Source organism: Pelophylax lessonae (genome assembly GCF_965119305.1).
Source record: "Pelophylax lessonae genome assembly, chromosome: 6".
Lineage (NCBI taxonomy): Eukaryota > Metazoa > Chordata > Amphibia > Anura > Ranidae > Pelophylax > Pelophylax lessonae.
Genome location: NC_138773.1, coordinates 95,294,426 through 95,316,170, shown reverse-complemented (window position 1 = coordinate 95,316,170; position 21,745 = coordinate 95,294,426). Strand labels below are relative to the sequence as shown.

Here is a 21,745-nt window from a genome sequence, read left to right as displayed (position 1 = left end):
AAAAAAAAAAAAACATTTGAATAAAAAACTGAAAAATATTTTTTTTCCCTAAATACTGAAAAATAATTATCTTCCCCTTACATTTGTGCTTTTGAAGAGCAGGTTAGAAAAGCAATGTTTGTCTAAAGACGGTGTGTCAAAGTTAAATATGAAGGAAAACATATTTTTTCTTTTTTAAATGCAGATTAAGCAGACACATATGCACTGAGCTTGCATTAAATGTGCAGTACCGCAAGCCGCCCACCTAACAGACTGATAAAAGGTTTTTTTTCTCCCTCCTCCTGCTCACTGGACTTAGGTCTGGGCATAAAGATCGTTCACTGCACCCCCACACAATACAATCAATGTAGATCGCTGTATGATTAAAGAAGATTGTTCCTATCTATGCTTTCCCTCAAAGCAATCTCCAGCCTGACCCTACAGTAATCTCCTATCTCTCCCTCCGGGCAAAAAGATTGTGCACTGCACCCCCACACAATAAAATCAATGTAGATCGCTGTATGATTATTGAAGATTGTTCCTATGCTTTCCCTCAAAGCAATCTCCAGCCTGCCCCTACAATAATCTCCTATCTCTCCCTCAGCATAAATATCAGGAACTTCGCCCTAGTATAGTTATAGCAGAGTGATGCTCGGCGATGTGACTCCAGCTTATATAGACTTTGGGTCACATGCTGCACTGGCCAATCACAGTCATGCCATTAGTAGGCATGGCTGTGATGGCTTCTAGGGCACACTAGTTAAACGCTTGCTGATTGGCTGCCTTGCACCTGTTGAAAGCGCGCCATTAAAACCGCGCCAAAACATCAAATAACGTTACCGAACAACAGACATACCCGAACATACAGTGAAATGTTCTGGTTCGGCTCCGGGTACCGAATACCCAAAAGTCCGGTACGAACCCGAACAATACAGTCCGGGTTCGCTCAACACTAGTTAAAATGGGCAGAATCAAGACATCTTCAAAAGAAAAGAAGAAATTCTCTGAAAAGCAAAGGAATAAAGAGGGAAAACATTCAAATGCTTAAAGTCAAACTCACCTAGCACCCCGTTGCATTTGAAAAAAAAAATAAAAAAGCTTTACTATTCATATTTTTTGCCCCTGTCTTTACTCTGGTCATGTGACATCCCCCAGAACTCTTCATCTCCTTTCTGCACTCATGTAACATAGTGTACTGTTTATTATGTTTCAGTAAATATGAACTTTTGCTTAGAAATGGTATGTAGTCTTTTATCAAGCCAGCAGGTGGAGCACCTGGGCCCTTTGCACATGCTTTTTAGTTTCTCTTTAACAAACCATTGTAAAGATCCAACAGACAATGAGAAACCTTTCTAAAGTGAAGTAGAAATTCCCTGCATAGACAATTGTCACCAGAACAGGTGTTCCCATTGTGGGATGTCTCCTCACCCCCTGTTTTGGTGACAACTGTATTACTTGATCTGTACCCCATGCAGTACTATGTTTACCTGCATAGAGATACACAGGTGTTTTGTGCTTCCCTGTGCCAACAGTGCCATTCATGTCTTTTTGGGACACAGCGACTGCAGGAACACAACCACTGCTCCCAATATGACATCCGTGTGAGTGCTGATGTGGGTGCGTCTCCCCAAACTCACGCTGGGTGCATTCTGGGCGATTCACCGGCACCCACACGGATGTCACATTGGAAGCAGCAGCTATGTCCTAATAGACAACTATGGGATCAAATCACCCCCTGTAAACAAGGCCTAAACTATCATAGTTGTCCCATAATGTGCATTATCAAAACACAGAGAGGCTACTACAGTGCTCAGTGCAAAGGAAACTGGAGCAAAGTGGAGCAAGTACTCAGCACAATCCAACTGCCTACTCTTTGCAATAAGATGGAAAATAATGGTTTGTTTAATGGTTGTGAAATTAGAGCTCTTCTGCTAGATGGTAATAAAACATAATATAACCCTCTATAAAACCTTCAATCATTAGAGCAAATGCAATATGCAAGTCAGTCTCCTCCTTTACTTATCCCTATATAAAAACACATTACAAGTACAGCAGGTTAATGACTTCACACCTTTAGACAGGAGCAGTCCAAGGATTTTTTTCTCTGATAATGTTCCATTTTTTCAACTTGGTGTGTGATTCTGCCACCACCTATTTCATACTCGTGTTAGTCATGCTGATTTACTTGATGTACTTGACCAATGCATTTAAGATGAAAACGTATAATCTTCCTCCTGGTCCAACTCCGCTACCTATCATTGGAAACCTGCACTTGATAAATCTCAGAAGACAGGACCTATCCCTTTTAAAGGTAGGCTGATTGTATTTTCTGTATTGAGTTGCCTACTTTCTCAAAAGGAGAGTATGATGTGTTTTCACTGCATTTTGCAATTTTTACTTATTTTTTTGATGTTACCTACCTTTTTCTTTCAGCAATTGTACAAATAACTAAATGGGAATGTATAGAAAATAAGTAATAAGTACTTATATGACATTTCTTAGGGATAGAGGGGTAGTATAGTATAACCTTAAAAACAATGCTATGTTATATAGGATACATAAGATTGTATCTGTAAATTCTCCTAATGAAATTACCTTGTAAAATATAGTGATAGTGCTGTCATTGTCCATAATGACTATAATATATACACCATATGAGTATATATATATATATATATATATATATATATATATTTTACAGTTGAAAAAAAGAAAGCACATAAAAGAAAAAATAAATAGGGAAAATTAAAAGAAAGAAAAGACAGATGGAAAGAAAAATGGGAGCAGGGTAGAGTAGATAGAGAGGGAGTTGGAAGGAAGGTTGACTGTAGGTGGAGGGGGGAATAATAACAATAGAGTAGGTCTATTAGCAGAGGTTTTATGTAACCCCTCTAAAACTGGTCATCGATGAAAATAATTTTGAATGAAAATTCTTAAGAACAGTCTTCTGGAAATTTATACGAAAATTCTCAGAACAATTCAAATACTGTTCAAAATATTTTGTTTGCTTTTAACATCTGATTTTGAAATGAAAGGACATTACCAAACAAAAACCACATACACTGTTAGAAATGTGTTCCTACCAAAAACATTTTCCATCCTGCTCCTTCAATTTTCTTGTCACTGTGGTCAAAAACAAACATTAATTTGACCCACTAGTGAACAAATGAAAAAACTACAATACAGGTAATGTGTTTGATTTATTCTTTCAGGCAGCCAAAATTGTTAGAGGGAAAGGATTAAAGTCAAACATAAGCTTTTGCTTTTTATTTTATATTATTATTATTAATAGCCTTGCAGGGGTTAAAAAAAGCAGCTTAGCCTGCAGTTCTCAACCTATCCCTGGCACCGTTCCCTCCAACTTACCACGATCCAGTGCTGGTCCTCTTCCAGGTTGAATGTCTCCCAGCATCATTCAACCCTTATCTTGTAACCCCAGTATGTCAAGGAACTGGACACAGGAGAATGAGTCATTCTCTGCAACATTTTACAGTTTTTTAACAGGAAAATGTGTGTGCCTCAAGAGCTCTGACTTTGCTGGCTGCATCCTTGTTCCAGGCCAGTAACTCAGCAAATAATAAAGTCAAAGGGTCAACATGGTAGCCAGGCAGTTAACATTTATTGGAGGAAGCCAGTGATAACAGTCCACTATTTCATTGAGCACATTCTTCCTTTAAATAAAGCAGTGTGAAGCCCAGTAATTCATGTTAAAAAAAAACATTCAAGGATGTCACACAGTGCAAAAAGAGTTTCAAACAAAATGAGTGCAGCAGCTCATCCAAAGCTCAGATCCTCCACAAAATAGTAAAATCATACTCAGGAAACAGTATTAAACTCAGAAATAGTAATGACCCGAAAAACCCCCTGTTCGGTTCGCACCAGAACATCTCGAACAGGGGAAATGTTCTAGCGAACATGCGAGCTCCATTAAAGTCTATGGGACACGAACATAAAAAATCAAAAGTCCTAATTTTAAAGGCTTAAATTATTGACCCAAAAAAGTTTATGGGGACCTGGGTACTGCCCTGGGTGACATGAGTAAATGCAAAAAATATTTTTTAAAACAATCGTTTTTTACAGAGGCATTGATTTTATTATTGCTTAAAGTGAAATCTGGAAGACCCCTTTAACAGAGTCCATGCTTTGGCCAATCACATAATGCATTGCCAGTGCGCCGTGCATTATGGATGCGGGAACTCAAAGTTCCTGCGAAGAAGCCCATTTGTTCGCCATTCGACGAACGGGCTGTGTTCGAGTCGAACTTAGGTTCGACTTCGAACACGAAGCCCATCCCTACTCAGAAACAGTAGTAGGTCATACTCACACTGATTATTCAAACTAAACAGAAATCGTCCATAAACTGAAACCATCAGTGCGAGCAGGACCTAATACTGTTTTCATGGTAAAATGAACTCGTCAATTTACCATCACTCTTTGACTATACACCCATCAACAATAACAATAAATTGAATAACATTGATTAGACTGTTACAGTGGCATCTGAAAGTTGGTGGGATATATTAGAAAGTGGGTGAACTTGTTGACCCTGAAGTTGATGTGTTTAAAGCAGAAAAAAGGAGCAAGAGTAAGGATTTGAGTGACTCTTACAAGGGCCAAATTGTAATGGCTAGACAACTGAGTCATTACAAATCCAAAACTGCAGCTCTCGTGGGATGTTCCTGGTCTGCAGTGGTCAGCACCTAACAGGTGAACTGGTGACAGAGTCATGGGCAGCTAAGGCTCATTGATGCACAAGGGGAGCGAAGGCTGGCCTGTGTAGTCCGATCCAATAGAACAGCTACTGTAGTTTGAATTCCTGAAAAAGTTCATGCTGGTTCATATAGAAAGGTGTCAGAACACACAGTGCAATGCAGTTTGTTGTGTATTGGGCTGCATAGCTATAGACCAGTGAGGGTGCCCATGTTGATCTGTGTCCACAGTCAAAAGTGCCCTCAGTGGGCACATGAGCATCAGAAGAAGTTAATTATTTTACATTATGTTGATGGCCATGTGCTTGGGCTTCGCCTACCGAGGCAGTGTGATGCTTTGTCTAGTGGAGTCCGTGCCTCGTTGAGTTACGGCTGTTTCAGTGGCATAAGGGTTACTTACTCAATATTACGTGTGTAGTCATAATGTTATGGTGGGTATTTATAATGTTATGGCTGATCGGTATAAGTCCACAGTGCTAAAGAAGACATTTATCAACTTGCACAGGCCCAACAAGTACATTTTTGCTTTTCCAGGATTGTAATTTGTGTTTCAGTAATCTGCAAGATAAAAGTGTGACAGGACTAAAACATTTACTATTATGTAAATGTGCTGGGTGTGCCTGGGCACGCTCTAATAACCCCATGTGCATTAGCATTATCCAGGGCTTCTTTTCAGCCAGAATGTCGTGAAACTCTATCCGCCATCTCCAGCCCAGCCTCCAAGAAGGGGATATGTTAGTGGGTGCCCGGGTCCCTGCGCCACAACTACCTGAATTCCTGTGGCGCTTTGGAAGGCGGCTTCTGTCCCCACCCCCACCCATCAGACATGATAGGTGGGGATGACATGATGTAGTACAGAGCCAAGAGCTCTCAAACTTCCTCGGCTCTGTGCTACTCTCCTTATTGGTGGAGACTGTACTTTGTTCGCTGCACTTCTCTGAAGCTTTTGTGAAGAGGTGAGAAAGAGCTGTGAAAAAGTGTGTGTGTGTGGGGGGGGGGGGTTATGGAGAGAGGCAGCTGTAGGGAGGTTGGAGGTGTAGTGAAGAGGTAACAGCTGGGGGAATGATGTATTTGTGAAGAGATGAGTGCTGTAAAGGGAAACGAGGGTGGATGTGCAGACAGACAGCTGTTTGGAGGCTGGGGGTGTTGTGCCGAGATGAGAGCTAAGGAGTGGGGAACTTTTCAGAGGTGAGAGCTAGGGAGAGGGGATTTGTGCAGAGTGGGAGCTGGGGGGGTGGATTTTGGAAAGGTGACAGCTTTGGATGGAAAGGAGGAGGGGGGTAATTGTGCAGAAAAGCAGCTGTGGAGAGGTTGGGGTGTTGTGAAGACTGTGGAGTGGGGGGAAGTTGAAGATTGTTTAGAGGTGGCTGGAGGTTTAGAGATGAAAGATGGGGAGTTGAAGAGGTGAAAGTTGTGGATTGGGGTGAGCTGTAGATGGAGGTGCAGAAAGGAACTGTGGAAGGGGGCAGAGATAAGCTATAGTTGGGGATGGGGGGTGCGGAGATGAGTTGTTGATGGGGAATATAAAAGTGAGTTGTGGACAGGAGGGTTCTAAGGTGAACTGTGGACAGGAGTGCAGAGTTAAGCTCTGGCCAAGGGTACAGAGGTGAGCTGTGGAAGAGGGAAAAAAGTTGAGCTGTGGACGAGAAGAAGAGGTGCGTTGTGGATAAAGGAAGAAGAGGTAAACTATGGACAAAGAAAGAAAAGGGTGTGCTGTGGACGGAGGAAGACGAGGTGAGCTGCAGATGGGGGAAGACGAGATGAGCTGTGAATGGGGAAGAAGAGGTGAGCTGTGAACGGGGGGGGGGGGAGTTGGGGGAGGAGAAGTCATGGACAATGGTTGGATGGTTGGAGAGGCGAACTGTGGACAATGATTGCAGAGATGAGCTGCAGACAGGGGGTACAGAGGTGAGCTGTGGATGGGAGAATCAGAGGTTTTTCTGTGACATGTGTGAGACTTACACCTCACCCTTGCACAATACACACTCCTGTGTCCTGTGTGCTCTGCATTCCTGAGTGTGATACTCTGTGTTTCTGATACAGTATTCCTAAACCTTGCATCTTGTTGTAATGCATAGATTATTTGGCGCTGCTTTACTTCTCTTCCCCAAGAAACAGCAGAGTTGAGGGGGGAGTTGGCCATGGAGCTTTAGGTTGCACACCCTAATGTAATAGGCTGGGTACATCTATGTTTACTATGATAGGGGAAGAGACCACAATAAGTGAAGAATATAATTGGTAGAGATTACATAGACAAGAACACTTACCAAGGATGCCTTTTGGTTTACTTATGGCTGAATTGTAAAGCTGGCCATTGGTGGGTCAAAATTTGACTGGGCTAGCTGGGACAGCCAAATTTCACCTTATCTATGGCAGTTCCAGTTCGAGGGGAGTTAGCCTACTGATCAACTCCGCTCTATCGGGACTGCTGGAAAATTTGTGTTCAATCAGCTGCAGTGTGAATCAGTATATTCGACAGTGAGGGAGCCCTCCTGTCAGAATACAATAACACAGCAGGGAGGATACCTTCGTCCACCTCGAATGTGTGGATAGGGGAATCCCTTTAATTGTTTTAATCAGCCCGCTGGCTGCTCACAAAAAAAAAAAAAAAAAAATGATCTATTTCTGTCCAGCTTAAGTCTTGCCTGCAGTTCTTCTCTATATCCAGCATCAGACTGATTATGAAAGGGTCAGTCCATGTATAATAAAATAAAATTTGAATTTTTTAAAGTAATGGTCTCATGGTGGGCTCCTATACTGTAACTCATTTAATTGGTGTTCGCAGTCCAATAAGAATATGACTTGTATGTATTATGTGTGCATATATATATATATATTTTTTTTTTATATACAGTTAGAAAAGATCAAATATTTAGCTGCCATGTGTCTCATTAAAGCTTTCAGAAAAATATGGCCCGATATTTACCATTCATCTGGGTATGAATAGAGTCGTCGTCCTCACAGGACTGGAAACCATAAAAGAGGCCTTGGTGGAGGCTGGAGATACATTTTCCGAAAGAACCGTCTTACCCATATTTAATGCCATCCAGCATGGAAATGGTAGCCAATTGAAAATTTCTTTCTTGTACTACTTTCTTTGTGGCCAACACTTGCAAAAATGTCTTCCTTTTTGAAGGAGGGATCAAAATAGCAAAGGTTAAAGTAGAACTATAAGCAAAACTTTTCTTTTCATTTTGTATGTAAGGGAGGGCTGTAACCCCTGAAAGGTTTATTTTTGTCGTCTTTCTCTCATTGGTGTGATTTACCTTCTCTTCCTGTCCCATAGCAAAACAGGAAGTGAGAGGAAATCCCTGAAAAATTGGATTTTTGTAAGATCTTACCGTAAAATCCTTTTCTCTTAGCTCATTGACAGACGTAGTCCTCTTTGATTCACATCAATTGGGTTATGCTGCCTCCGCAGGAGTAGGACTAGGCAGAAAGAAAAAACGTTCTGGCTCCACCCCAGGGGCAGTCCCAGAGGGTATATCCTCTTCCTGTCTGCTACAGAGAATCAGTTCTGTTACGAAGCAGTGTCAGAGAATTTAACCCAACCCAACTCAATGATAGAGGGGCGGGTACTACGTCTGTCAATGAGCTAAGAGAAAAGGATTTTACGGTAAGATCTTACAAAAATCCAATTTTCTCTGTCGCTCATTGACAGACGTAGTCCTCTTTGATTCACATCAATTGGGACATCCAGAAGCAGTGCCACAAATGAGGGGTGGGATTGACAGAAATCAAAATCCAATCTAGAAGGCCCAACCGGAGCCAACCAGAAGTATCAAGGGACTCATCGAGCAAACAGATGAGACCTACCCAACAAACCCTCGAGGTAGACCAACAGTCTCCTCAAACAGCGGCCTGCAGGAACCTTGCGGCCAGAAGAGGCATCCGACGATGCCATCACATAAACCTTATACAATATTGTAAAGGTATGAACTGACGACCAAACAGTCGCCTTGAAAACCTGAACCACTGACGCCTGAAGGCGGAAGGTCCAGGAAACTCTAAGCGCCCGAGTAGAATGCGCCTTAACAGGGAACGGGGGATCCCGACCCTTAGATAGAATAAGCCTATACCAACGTCTGTCTGATCCATCTAAAGATGGTCGCGGCAGAAACAGGCAACCCCTTCTTAGGGCCATCCGTGATCACAAACAGTGAATCCGTCTTACAAAATGAATCCGTAGTATTCAAATATATCCTGATCGCCCGAACTACATCCAAGAAATGCAACGCAATTCTCGAAGATGATAGGGCTTAGGACATAGGAAAGACAATACAATGTCCTCATTCAAATGAAACTTTGAAACCACCTTAGGAAGGAAGGGTGGATTCGGATGAAGAACAACCTTATCCCTATGAACCACCAGATCTGGGGAACAACAGGATAATGCAGCCAGTTCTGACACCCTGCGTGCAGAAGTAATGGCCACCAAGAAGGCCACCTTCTGGGATAAAGTAAGCAAGGGAATCTCCCTGATATTTTCAAAGGGAGGTGTCTGAAGAACCGACAGCACCAAATTAAGATCCCAGGATGGTAACGGCGCGCGCACTGGCGGAGCCAGGTGTCGCACCCCCTGGATGAAATTCCGCACCAAGGAATGAGTAGCCAAAACCTTCTGAAAGAAGATAGCTAATGCTGAAAACAGACCCTTGAACACTCAAGGCCAGCTTCAACTCCCTGTTGCAGAAAAAGCCAATATTCGGGCTACCGAATAAAGACGTGGAGGGAACCCAAGGGATTCACACCACGCAATATAAGACTTCCATGTACGATGATACATCTTTCTGGAAGTCGCTTTCCTTGCTTTAACTAGAGTAGGAATAACTGAAGCTGACAATCCCTTGTCCTTCAGCACCTGGGTCTCAATAACCGGGCCGTTAAAGCCAGCGATCGTAAAGCAGGATGAAAGATCGGTCCCTGCGACAGCAGATTCTCCGTAAGAGGAAGTCGCCAAGGAACGTCTGTGATCAGCCTGACCAGGTCGGCGTACCAGGCCGACTAGGCCAGTCCTGATCTACCAGGATAACTGGGATTCCCTCCACCTCTATCCGGCGAAGAAGCTTCGGCAGTAACTTGAGAGGAGGGAAGTAGCTGATACTGCCCCCACGGGGCGATCAGCATGTCTGCGGTGTCTGCTAGAAGATTGTGGGAGCGAACCACAAACCTCCGCACTTTCCTGTTGAGCTGAGATGCCAACAGCTCCCATTCGGAGTGCCCCAACGGGGGCACAGTTGGTGGAATATCCCTGGATAAAGAGATCATACCCCTTGATCCAGAATCTGACGGCTGAGATAATCTGCCTGCCAATTCACCCCCGGAATGAATACCGCAGAGAGAGCTGGATTTGTTCCGCCCAAAGAAGAATGCTGGCCACTTCTATGGCCGCCAGGACACTCCTGGTGCCCCTTTGATGATTGACATAAGCCACTGCTGTGGCATTGTCCGACTGGATCCGAACCGGGCTGCCCTGGAGCTGCTCGGTCCAGTGAATCAGACAAAGTCTGATCGCTCTCAGTTTCAATACATTTATCGGTAACCTGGACTCTTCCAGGGACCAAAGCCCCTGAGCCGAGAATTTCTCCTCACCCGGATAGACTGGCATCCGTGGTGATAAGCGTCCAAATATTGGTAGGAATGACTTCCCCTGGCTGAGCATCGGAGACCGAAGCCGCCAGACCAGGGACTCCCTGGTCCGCTCGCTCAGCCGGATCCGATTGTCCAGGGAATCTGGATTTCGGTTACACCTGAGAAGAATCTCTCCTTGAAGGATTCGGGTATGGGACTGGGCAACTGGTACTGCTTCAAAGGAAGCCACCATCAAACCCAGGACCCTCATGCAAGCCTGGATGTGTCTAAAATTAGACCCAAATATTCCAGCCTTCTGGTGGGAACCAGGGCCGGACTGGCCATAGGGCAGACCGGGCATATGCCCGGTGGGCCGAGGCCTCTGCTCTGGGCGCATGATTTTTATTAGTGAAGTGTCCCTCCGCTGAGTCCGCTCTGATGCCGGTTGCCGCTGGCCTCTCCGCGGCCGATTCCGCGGAGAGGGCCGGCCACCGCATTACCGGCCGGTGCCCGCTACCGCTTATTCTTCTAGCCGCCCGCCCCGGATGTGTCCCCAACTCCCTGTCACTCCTAAGGCACTGTTTGGGCTGGCCGCTCACTGCCGCCGTCTCCGCAGACACCCAGCGTCCAGGGGTGGACCAGGTGACCGTGTCATACTGTGAAGGGGGTGGAGCTAGATGGAACCCCTTCTGCCTGTCGGGTCTCGGGTTGAGAAGAAGCGGGAACAGTGTCTCTGGCTCTGCAGCCGCACGCACCGCAGACAACAACACACCACCCAAGCCAAGGCCGGCTGCAAGGTAAGGAAAGGGCATCCCATCCCTCCCCCCGCTCCCCTCTCCTGGATCCCACCATCCCTCCCACTGCCACCCCTCTCCTGGATCCCACCATCCCTCCCACTGCCACCCCTCTCCTGGATCCCACCATCCCTCTCACTGCCACCCCTCTCCTGGATCCCACCATCCCTCCCACTGCCACCCCTCTCCTGGATCCCACCATCCCTCCCACTGCCACCCCTCTCCTGGATCCCACCATCCCTCTCACTGCCACCCCTCTCCTGGATCCCACCATCCCTCCCACTGCCACCCCTCTCCTGGATCCCACCATCCCTCCCACTGCCACCCCTCTCCTGGATCCCACCATCCCTCCCACTGCCACCCCTCTCCTGGATCCCACCATCCCTCCCACTGCCACCCCTCTCCTGGATCCCACCATCCCTCTCACTGCCACCCCTCTCCTGGATCCCACCATCCCTCCCACTGCCACCCCTCTCCTGGATCCCACCATCCCTCCCACTGCCACCCCTCTCTTGGATCCCACCATCCCTCTCACTGCCACCCCTCTCCTGGATCCCACCATCCCTCCCACTGCCACCCCTCTCCTGGATCCCACCATCCCTCCCACTGCCACCCCTCTCCTGGATCCCACCATCCCTCCCACTGCCACCCCTCTCCTGGATCCCACCATCCCTCCCACTGCCACCCCTCTCCTGGATCCCACCATCCCTCCCAATGCCACCCCTCTCCTGGATCCCACCATCCCTCCCACTGCCACCCCTCTCCTGGATCCCACCATCCCTCTCACTGCCACCCCTCTCCTGGATCCCACCATCCCTCCCACTGCCACCCCTCTCCTGGATCCCACCATCCCTCTCACTGCCACCCCTCTCCTGGATCCCACCATCCCTCCCACTGCCACCCCTCTCCTGGATCCCACCATCCCTCCCACTGCCACCCCTCTCCTGGATCCCACCATCCCTCCCACTGCCACCCCTCTCCTGGATCCCACCATCCCTCTCACTGCCACCCCTCTCCTGGATCCCACCATCCCTCCCACTGCCACCCCTCTCCTGGATCCCACCATCCCTCCCACTGCCACCCCTCTCCTGGATCCCACCATCCCTCTCACTGCCACCCCTCTCCTGGATCCCACCATCCCTCCCACTGCCACCCCTCTCCTGGATCCCACCATCCCTCCCACTGCCACCCCTCTCCTGGATCCCACCATCCCTCCCACTGCCACCCCTCTCCTGGATCCCACCATCCCTCCCACTGCCACCCCTCTCCTGGATCCCACCATCCATCTCACTGCCACCCCTCTCCTGGATCCCACTATCCCTCCCACTGCCACCCCTCTCCTGGATCCCACCATCCCTCCCACTGACACCCCTCTCTTGGATCCCACCATCCCTCCCACTGCCACCCCTCTCCTGGATCCCACCATCCCTCTCACTGCCACCCCTCTCCTGGATCCCACCATCCCTCTCACTGCCACCCCTCTCCTGGATCCCACCATCCCTCTCACTGCCACCCCTCTCCTGGATCCCACCATCCCTCCCACTGCCACCCCTCTCCTGGATCCCACCATCCCTCCCACTGCCACCCCTCTCCTGGATCCCACCATCCCTCTCACTGCCACCCCTCTCCTGGATCCCACCATCCCTCTCACTGCCACCCCTCTCCTGGATCCCACCATCCCTCTCACTGCCACCCCTCTCCTGGATCCCACCATCCCTCCCACTGCCACCCCTCTCCTGGATCCCACCATCCCTCCCACTGCCACCCCTCTCCTGGATCCCACCATCCCTCTCACTGCCACCCCTCTCCTGGATCCCACCATCCCTCCCACTGCCACCCCTCTCCTGGATCCCACCATCCCTCTCACTGCCACCCCTCTCCTGGATCCCACCATCCCTCCCACTGCCACCCCTCTCCTGGATCCCACCATCCCTCTCACTGCCACCCCTCTCCTGGATCCCACCATCCCTCCCACTGCCACTGATGTCATCCTTATCCCCACCACCACTGCCACTGATGTTATTCCTATCCTTACCACCACTCCCACTGATGTCACCCCTATCCTCATCATTCCCACTGATGTCATCCCTATCCTTAACACCGTCACTGATGTCATCCCTATCCTCATCATTCCCACTGATGTCATCCCTATCCTCAACACCGCCACTGATGTCATCCCTATCCTCAACACCGCCACTGATGTTATCCCTATCCCAACCACTGCCACTGATGTCACCCCAATCCCCACTATCACTGATGTCATTCCTATTCCCACTGCCACTGATGTAACCCCTATCCCCACCACCACTGCCACTGCTGTCACCCCTATCCCCACCACCACTGATGTCACCCCTATCCCCACCACCACTCACTGCCACGGATGTCACCCCTATCCCCACCACCACTGCCACTGATGTCCCCCCTATCCCCCACCACCACTGATGTCACCCCTATCCCCCACCACCACTGATGTCACCCCTATCCCCACCACCACTGCCACTGATGTCATCCCAATCCCCACTACCACTGATGTCATCCCTATCCCCACCACCACTGATGTCACCCCTATCCCCACCACCACTCACTGCCACGGATGTCACCCCTATCCCCCACCACCACTGATGTCACCCCTATCCCCCACCACCACTGATGTCACCCCTATCCCCACCACCACTGCCACTGATGTAATCCCAATCCCCACTACCACTGATGTCATCCCTATCCCCACTACCACCACTACTGATGTCATCCCTATCCCCACTACCACCACTGCTACTGATGTCATCCCTATCCCACCAATACCATAAGAAACTACATACACATTTTGGGGGCGCTTGTGAACAAAAACCATGATTTTACTACACGTGTAATATATGACCCTGCACACTGGAATGAGAGCAATAATTATAGGATCATTTTTCATAGTTAACTCTGAACTGATGACCTTTATGATCTTTAATAGCTTTGCCTATGGAAAATATAGGGTACTGAAATGTGTTGCTATTTTCGGGCATGCATAGTCTTAAGGTTTGACATGTTGGGTATTTATTTACTTGACACAAACTCATCTTTTATATTTTACCCAAAAATTCGGTAATATATTTTTAATGTACCCTAAAATTACCATTATCTCTTAGCCTGGGTTCACACTAAATGCGGACTGCATCTAAATAGCAACCCGTCCATGCAAACAGATTGCGGAGTGTATGTTAGGTTAACGACACCCCGCAATCGGTTTTCAAAACACAGTGCGATTTGCAGAATCGGATTGCATGGGTGTGCAGGCTAAATATAACTAAACATAGAGAAACCGGTAGTTGTTCATCATTGGTCATTTTGTTTTAAAAAAAAAAAAACATGGGCTGCTCAGCCTAAAATGCCCGGGCCTATTTTATGTCCCAGTCCGGGCCTGGTGGGAACCAAAGATAACTTCTGCAGGTTCACCAGCCACCCGAACTCTTGCAAAGAGGTCATGGTGATCTCTAAGTTTAGTAATAGAGTCTGCGGAGACTCCACACGGAGCAGAAGATCGTCTAGGTGACCTAGAATCGATATGTCTCGTTGTCGTAACAACGTCAAGACTGGGGCCCCCACCTTTGTGAAGACCCGGAGAGTCGAGGCGAGACCAAGGAGTAACGCCAGAAACTGAAAATGGTACTCTTTCTACGGAAAAACGCAGGAAACGCTGATGTCCTGCATAAATAAGAAAGAGAAGATAGGCATCCTAGATGTCTATGGACGCCAGAAAATCCCCCTGATGCAGGGAGGCCGTTACTGTGCAAATGGACTCCATCTTGAATTTTTGTACCCTGACAAAAAAGATTAAGTGCTCTTTAGTCCAGAATTGGACGCACTTTGCCCTCTTTTCTGGGTATTGTGAAAAGGTTCGAATAGAACCCTTGAAATGCTCTGTCCAAGGAACGTGGACCACCACTCCTTGTTGTATTAAATCCGTGACTGCCCCCCGTAAGCTCTTAAGCGATCCGGGGATAGTCGAATATTGCGGAAACCGGCGAAGACGTCCCCCTGCCCCAGCTATGGGCGGGGGCGCACCTACAGGCTTTAGTAGTCTTATCTTCAGGTCTGGAAGAGCCGGGCTTTTGCTTGCCCGACCAGCACCCCTTAAAAAAACCTCCCGAAGGAGTTTTGGCGCACTTTGCTTTTTTCGCCCGTGGGCTGAAAAAGCTTTTTATGAGCGGAAAAAGAAGGCCCCCGTCTCTGACGGGATCTTTTACCCTTAGTACTTGGTGGCAAGAAAGTACTCTTTCCTCTAGTGAGATCCTTAATAATCTCATCTAAATTGGCCCCAAGATAGGCGCACACCCTGAAAAGGGAGATTTAACCAAAGCTGCCTTGGAGCCTTGGTCTGCCGACCAATATTTTAGTCACAGTGTACGCCTGAGGACCACTGCTGAAAACTGATGCTCGCCCCAATAGTGGAGTGGCATCTAGTGCAATGTCGCAGACAAACTGTAACTCTTGTATCATCTGTTCCACCAGATCTGATACCGCCTGGGGGATATCTCTCCCCTCTAAGCCACTTGGTCCATTCTAGACCAGTAGCAATTACTGGTCTGAAAGCTGACCCAATTAGGGAAAGGATGGCGCGAGACACAGTTTCCACCTTATGATCATCTTTAAAGGATGGAGCATCCTCCAATAGGATAACCGTAGCTTTGTTCAATCTGGAGATTGGAAAATCCACCACAGATGGTACTATCCATCTCTTGAGGAGTGATTCCTCGAACGGATAACGCCTATTAATGCGTTTAGGAAATAGTAGGGGCTCGTCCTAGATGACCCCATACCTCCTTAGTTACATTACCGAAACACTTGGGTGAGGAAAATACTTTCGCCATCTTGGTGCGTCTCTTAGTACCAAATGGGATCTCAGTATCAGCTACTTTTGATGGTGTAACCTCCGATCAGATACAATTAGTGCGTTTACTAACGCTTCCTCCCGGCTATGGTAGATGCCGAAACATCTTCCTCACTGTCTGAAGAGACAGTACCCGAGTCACCAACCCCAGCTGAGGTACCTGCAACTGCAGGAATAGGCTCAGACTGAAGTTTCAGATGAAAATGGGGTTAGGCGGGGGTCGCTTCCTTGCGCCCTGTCCCTGACAAGCCAATTCCACCCGGGATAGACAAAAAATCTACAAAAACTGCTGACAATGACTCACTATTGAGCCCCTGTTCACACTTGTGCGAGTGCCGGGTTCGCATGTAATGTCGGAGCGCACTGCTCCTTCATTACATGCGATCGGCTGTGCGGTGCGAGTTTAGCCATACACTTTGTATGGCTAAATTCGCACTGCAGCCGCAGCAAACACGCACAGGGACCCTTTTTGGAAGCCGCATCAGGATCGGATCGCACAGCGGTTCACACTTGTGCGATCCGATCCTGTGCGAACTGCACGATCGCACTGCGATATGCGATCAAACTGGGGGTGTCGTTAAGATTACATTGACACCCCCAGCGTATCGCATATGGCAGTGTGAACTGCCGGGGGTGCGTGTGCGATGCGGGAACAGGCTGCGGATTCGCAGCCTTCCCGCACTCGCACAAGTGTGAACCGGGGCTAAGTGGGGAACTGGAGGGTCCTGCAGCCACTTCGAGGGGATCAGGTGGAGATACATGTGGCAGGGTCCATGTTAATTCAGGACACTTTGCCGGTAAAAAAGAAAAAACATTTTTTTTTTTTTTTAAATAAAAAATACCTCTTTTAATTCACCAGCGCAATCGCGCCCCTCAGCGTACCTGCTTAGGACCCCCAGAGAGAGAGAGAGACCCCAAGGGCTCATCACCAGATGCAAAGAAGTTTCTTATTAAAACTGCTGTCAGCGTTGTCTTGTGCAGACTGGAAGTCTTGCACTAGATTTTACGGGTGAAAGGAAGTGGCTCCGCCCCCTGTGTACGCCTTCCGGCGTTCCCAGCTGCTCCTCGAGGTTTGCTGGGCACATCAAACATGGCCGCCCCCATGCAGGAGACAATAGGCTACGAAAAAATGGCGGCCTGCGTGACCTGCGGGCGGCTTGTGTAGACAATGCAGACATGCGGTCTACAACAAAATGGCGGCGGACTGACGATCTAGCGTGGCTCCTCCAGTACAGCGGCCTGCATGCTTTGAAAACAGCTGATGGCGGCCTGTCGGCCTGCGGGAGTATGGCGATCTAAGGTAGGCTATACCTCCTATGTGTTTACTATAGCAAATCGAACTCGGCTTCCTTGCTAGAGAACCCAAGACTTGCTGAAGTATCAGCTCCCAAACCAAGCCTGCTGGAGTGTCAGCTCCTAAACCAAGGTTGCTAGAGTGTCAGCTCCCAAACCGAGGTTTGTTTAAAGTGTTAGCTCCCAAACCAAGCCTGCTGGAGTGTCAGCTCCCAAACCAGATCACACTATCACAGGGGATATGTGAACATGTCATAGGCTACAAGGGGGAACTTTAATGTCAGAAAGGATCCGACCATACACAGAGGGGCCCGTATCCCAAAGACCCCACAGGAGGGAAGGGGGAACATTTACTCACCATACCGAACCGACAGGCACCCTCTCTTCACAATACCCTCTCCACCGGGGTGGGGGGTTGTTGACCACTCCGGACGCCTTGACTCTCTGGTTCCTGGCGTCCAAGCGAGACCTTTTAACTCGCAAGGTCAGTCCCTCCAATGGGACTATGTCGCGGCCGACCCAGCGCAGAGCTCTGGTCTGCACGCGCTCGTAGGCTGAACCGGGGTGACCACTGGATCTCAACATCCAGCCCGTCGCCTGGTCCCGCATACTTACTTGAATGTGTCGCGGCCGACCAAGCGCGATGCAATGGTCTGCGCGCGCTCGTAGGCCGGCTGGGGTGACCACTGGATCTCAACATCCAGCCCGTCACCCAGATGACTAGACAGAAAAAAACTGATTCTCTGTAGCAGACAGGAAGAGGATATACCCTCTGGGACTGCCCCTAGGGTGGAGCCAGAACATTTTTTCTTTCTGCCTAGTCCTACTCCTGCGGAGGCAGCATAACCCAATTGATGTGAATCAAAGAGGACTACGTCTGTCAATGAGCGACAGAGAAATTAAGGGAACCTCTTGGAGATCCCCAGGTCACCAGAACTAGTGTCCCCATTGGAGGATTTCCCCTCTATTACCTTTCTGGGAACAACCCAAAATTTGGGTTTTTCTTTTACTTTCACTTTCAATGATAATGGTAAACAGGACAAATAGAGAGGGTGAATATCCCTAACGGGGACACAGACTGCAATAAAAACAGTTGTTCTAATCCATTCCCCCTCTGTTCAAAACTAAAAGAAAAAAGTTTTGGCTTTAGTTATACTTTAACAATTGCTGCTCCACTATTTGTTGCTGTTGTAAAATGAAATTACTATTTAAAATGTAGATTTCAATAAAATATAAAAGGTAGAACATACAGGGAATCTGGAAAGTATTCACAGTGCTTCACTTTTTCCACATTTTGTTATGTTACAGCCTTATTCCAAAATGAATTAAATCCACTATTTTACTCAAAATTCTACAAACGATACCCCATAATGACAATTTGAAAGAGGTTTGTTTAAAATCTTTGCAAATGTATTAAATAAAAAAAAACAAAAAAGATTGCATGTACATAAGTATTCACAGCCTTTGCCTATTACATGACAGTTGAGATATTACCTGACATATGACACTATGAATCTCTATGCATATCTTCCCAAAGTTCTGTATACAGTGTTTGCCTGTATGACTAAAAAATAGCTATTGTAGGGTTGGAAGTCTAAATGTATGTACAGTATAATATGATAGCATGTGAATATCTGGTTGGTGTTCTGTACACCTCTTTTTTCTTTTTTGTTGTTTTTTTCCCCATTGTTTGTTTTGTTGTATAAATGTAAAAACTTTAATAAAAATGATTGAAAAATAAATGTATTTTCAGGTGCATCCTGTTTTTACTAATCATCCTTGAGATGTTTCTACAACTTGATTGGAATCCATCTATGGTAAATTCAGTTGATTGGACATGATTTGGAAAGGTACATACCTGTCTTCATAAGGTCCCATAATTACCAGTGCATGTCAGAGAACAGACCATGCCATGAAGTCTGTAAACCTCCAAGACAGGATTGTATTGAGGCACAGATCTGGGGGAGGGTACAGAAATATTTCTGCAGCATTGAAGGTCCCAATGAGCACAGTGACCTCCATAATCCATAAATAGAAGAAGTTTGGAACCACCAAGAACCCGATGGTCACTCTGACAGAGCTCCAGCTTTTCTCTGTGGAGAGAGGAGAATCTTCCAGAAGAACAACCTTCTCTGCAGCACTCTACTAATCAGGCCTGTATGGTAGAGTGCCATACAGGCCAGACGGAAGCCACTCCTCAGTAAAAGGCACATGACAGCCTTCCTGGAATTTGCCAAAAGGCACCTGAAGGACTATCAGACCATGAGAAACAAAATTCTCTGGTCTGATGAAACAAAGATTGAACCCTTTGGCCTGAATGGCAAGCATTATGTCTGAAGGAAACCAGGCACCGCTCATCAAGAAGGAAGTGGGGGACTAGTCAGGATCGAGGGAAAGATGAATGCAGAAATGTAAATAGACATTCTTGATGAAAACCTGCACCAGAGCGCTCTGGATCTCAGACTGGGGAGAAGGTTCATCTTCCAACAGAAAAACGACCCTAAGCACACAGCCAAGATAACAAAGGAGTGCCTATGGGACAATTCTGTGAATGTCCTTGAGTGGCCCAGCCAGAGCCCAGACTTGAACCTGATTGAACATTTCTGGAAAGATCTGAAAATGGCTGTGCAGTGACGCTCCCCATCCTACCTGATGGAGCTTGAGAGGTCATTCAAAGAAGAATGGGAGAAACTGCCCAAAGATAGGTGTGCCAAGCATGTAGCATCATACTCAAAAATACTTGATCTGTAATTGGTGCCAAAGGTGTGTCAACAGAGTATTGTGCACAGATTGTGAAGACTTCCAGTATGTGCGTGTGATTTTTTTATTTTTTTATTTTTTAGTAAATTTGCAAAGATTTCAAACAAACTTCTTTCACATTGTCATTATGGGGTATTGTTTATAGAATTTTGAGGAATATAATGAATTTAATCCATTTTGGAATAAGGCTGTAACATTACAAAATGTGGAAAAAGTGAAGCGCTGTGAATTCTTCCTGGATGCACTGTAATCTTTTAATTTATAAGTAGTGCAATTACGTGAAGTCTTTCTTTATGTATCTTGTGATGCCACGTGAGAGTCGGGAGCAGAGCTAAATCGTGCTGTGTGTGTCAATAGCCACAGTCCGGCTCGGTATCAAGCCCACAGGTGTGTCACCATAGGAAGCAGGTTCCTATGGTGGCACACAGAGAAGAGGGATTGCCTAGAGCACCGACAGGGAAACCCAGGAGAATAGGTTCAGATGACGCAGTATCATTGTACAGAACAGGTAAGCATAATGTTTGTTATTTTAGGGGAAAAAAGGCCTTTACAACAACTTTAAAATCAAACTGCCTGTGAAAGGAGATAAATAATAGGCAGTACTGGGCAGGCCACTAAAAGCGGTATGGTAAAAACACTTAAAAAATATACCATGCCCTATTAAAAATGAATCATATACTGTACATAAAATATATAAAATAAACAGATCGAACAAAACAAAATGTAAACAAATGAACTTGAAGTCCATCTAATTGTGGAATTCTTAATCTACCTTCAAACAAGTGCAAAACACACCAGGTTTATCTGAATGAACATCGGAAGTATGCAACTTCACCCATATATACAGTATCTCAGAGAACTGAGTACAACCCTCACCTTTTTGTAAATATATTTAATTATATCTTTTCATGTGACAACACTGAAGAAATGACACTTTGCTACAATGTAAAGTAGTGAGTGTACAGCTTGTATAACAGTGTAAATTTGCTGTCCCCTAAAAATAACTCAACACACAACCGAAAATGTCCAAATTAGGCCCAATTAGCCATTTTCCCCCCCAGTGTCATGTAACTTGTAAGCTCTCAGGTGTAAATGGGAAGCAGGTGTCTAAAATTTGGTGTTATCGCTCTTGCTCTCTCATACTGGTCACTGGAAGTTCAACATGGCACCTCATGGCAAAGAACTCTGTGGGGATCTGAAAAAAAGAATTGCTCTACATAAAGATGGCCTAGGCTATAAGAAGATTGACAAGACCCTGAAACTGATCTGCAGCATGGTGGCCAAGGCCATACAGTGGTTTAACAGGACAGGTTCCGCTCAGAAGGCCTCGCCATGGTCAAACAAAGAAGTTGAGTGCACTTGCTCAGCCTCATATCCAGAGGTTGTATTTGGGAAATAGACGTATGAGTGCTGCCAGAATTGCTGCAGAGGTTGAAGCTGTGGGGGGGTCAGCCTGTCAGTGCTCAGACAATACGCCGTACACTGTATCAAATTGGTCTGCATGGCTGTCGTCCCAGAAGAAAGCCTCTTCTAAAGATGATGCACAAGAAAGCCCGCAAACAGCTTGCTGAAGACAAGTAGACTAAGCATATGGATTACTGGAACCATGTCCTGTGGTCTGATGAGACCAAGATAAACGTATTTGGTTCAGATGGTGTCAAGCCTGTGTGGAGGCAACCAGTTGAGGAGTATAAAGACAAGTGTGTCTTGCCTACAGTTAAGCATGGTGGTGGGAGCGTCATGGTCTGGGGCTGCATGAG

The 21,745-nt window shown here is 46.9% G+C and overlaps 1 protein-coding gene across 1 annotated transcript in view; it reads left to right on the top strand.

Annotated features, from left to right (window-relative positions):
- The first annotated feature begins 1,956 nt into the window (after positions 1 to 1,956).
- The window catches only part of CYP2W1 (cytochrome P450 family 2 subfamily W member 1), a 62,455-nt gene continuing 42,666 nt past the window's right edge, over positions 1,957 to 21,745 (top strand). The window contains exons 1-2 of the mRNA XM_082261865.1: positions 1,957 to 2,290; positions 7,586 to 7,748. Coding sequence (XP_082117991.1) covers positions 2,090 to 2,290; positions 7,586 to 7,748 — 364 coding nt within the window. The 5' untranslated portion in view covers positions 1,957 to 2,089. The remainder of the gene's footprint in view (positions 2,291 to 7,585; positions 7,749 to 21,745) is intronic.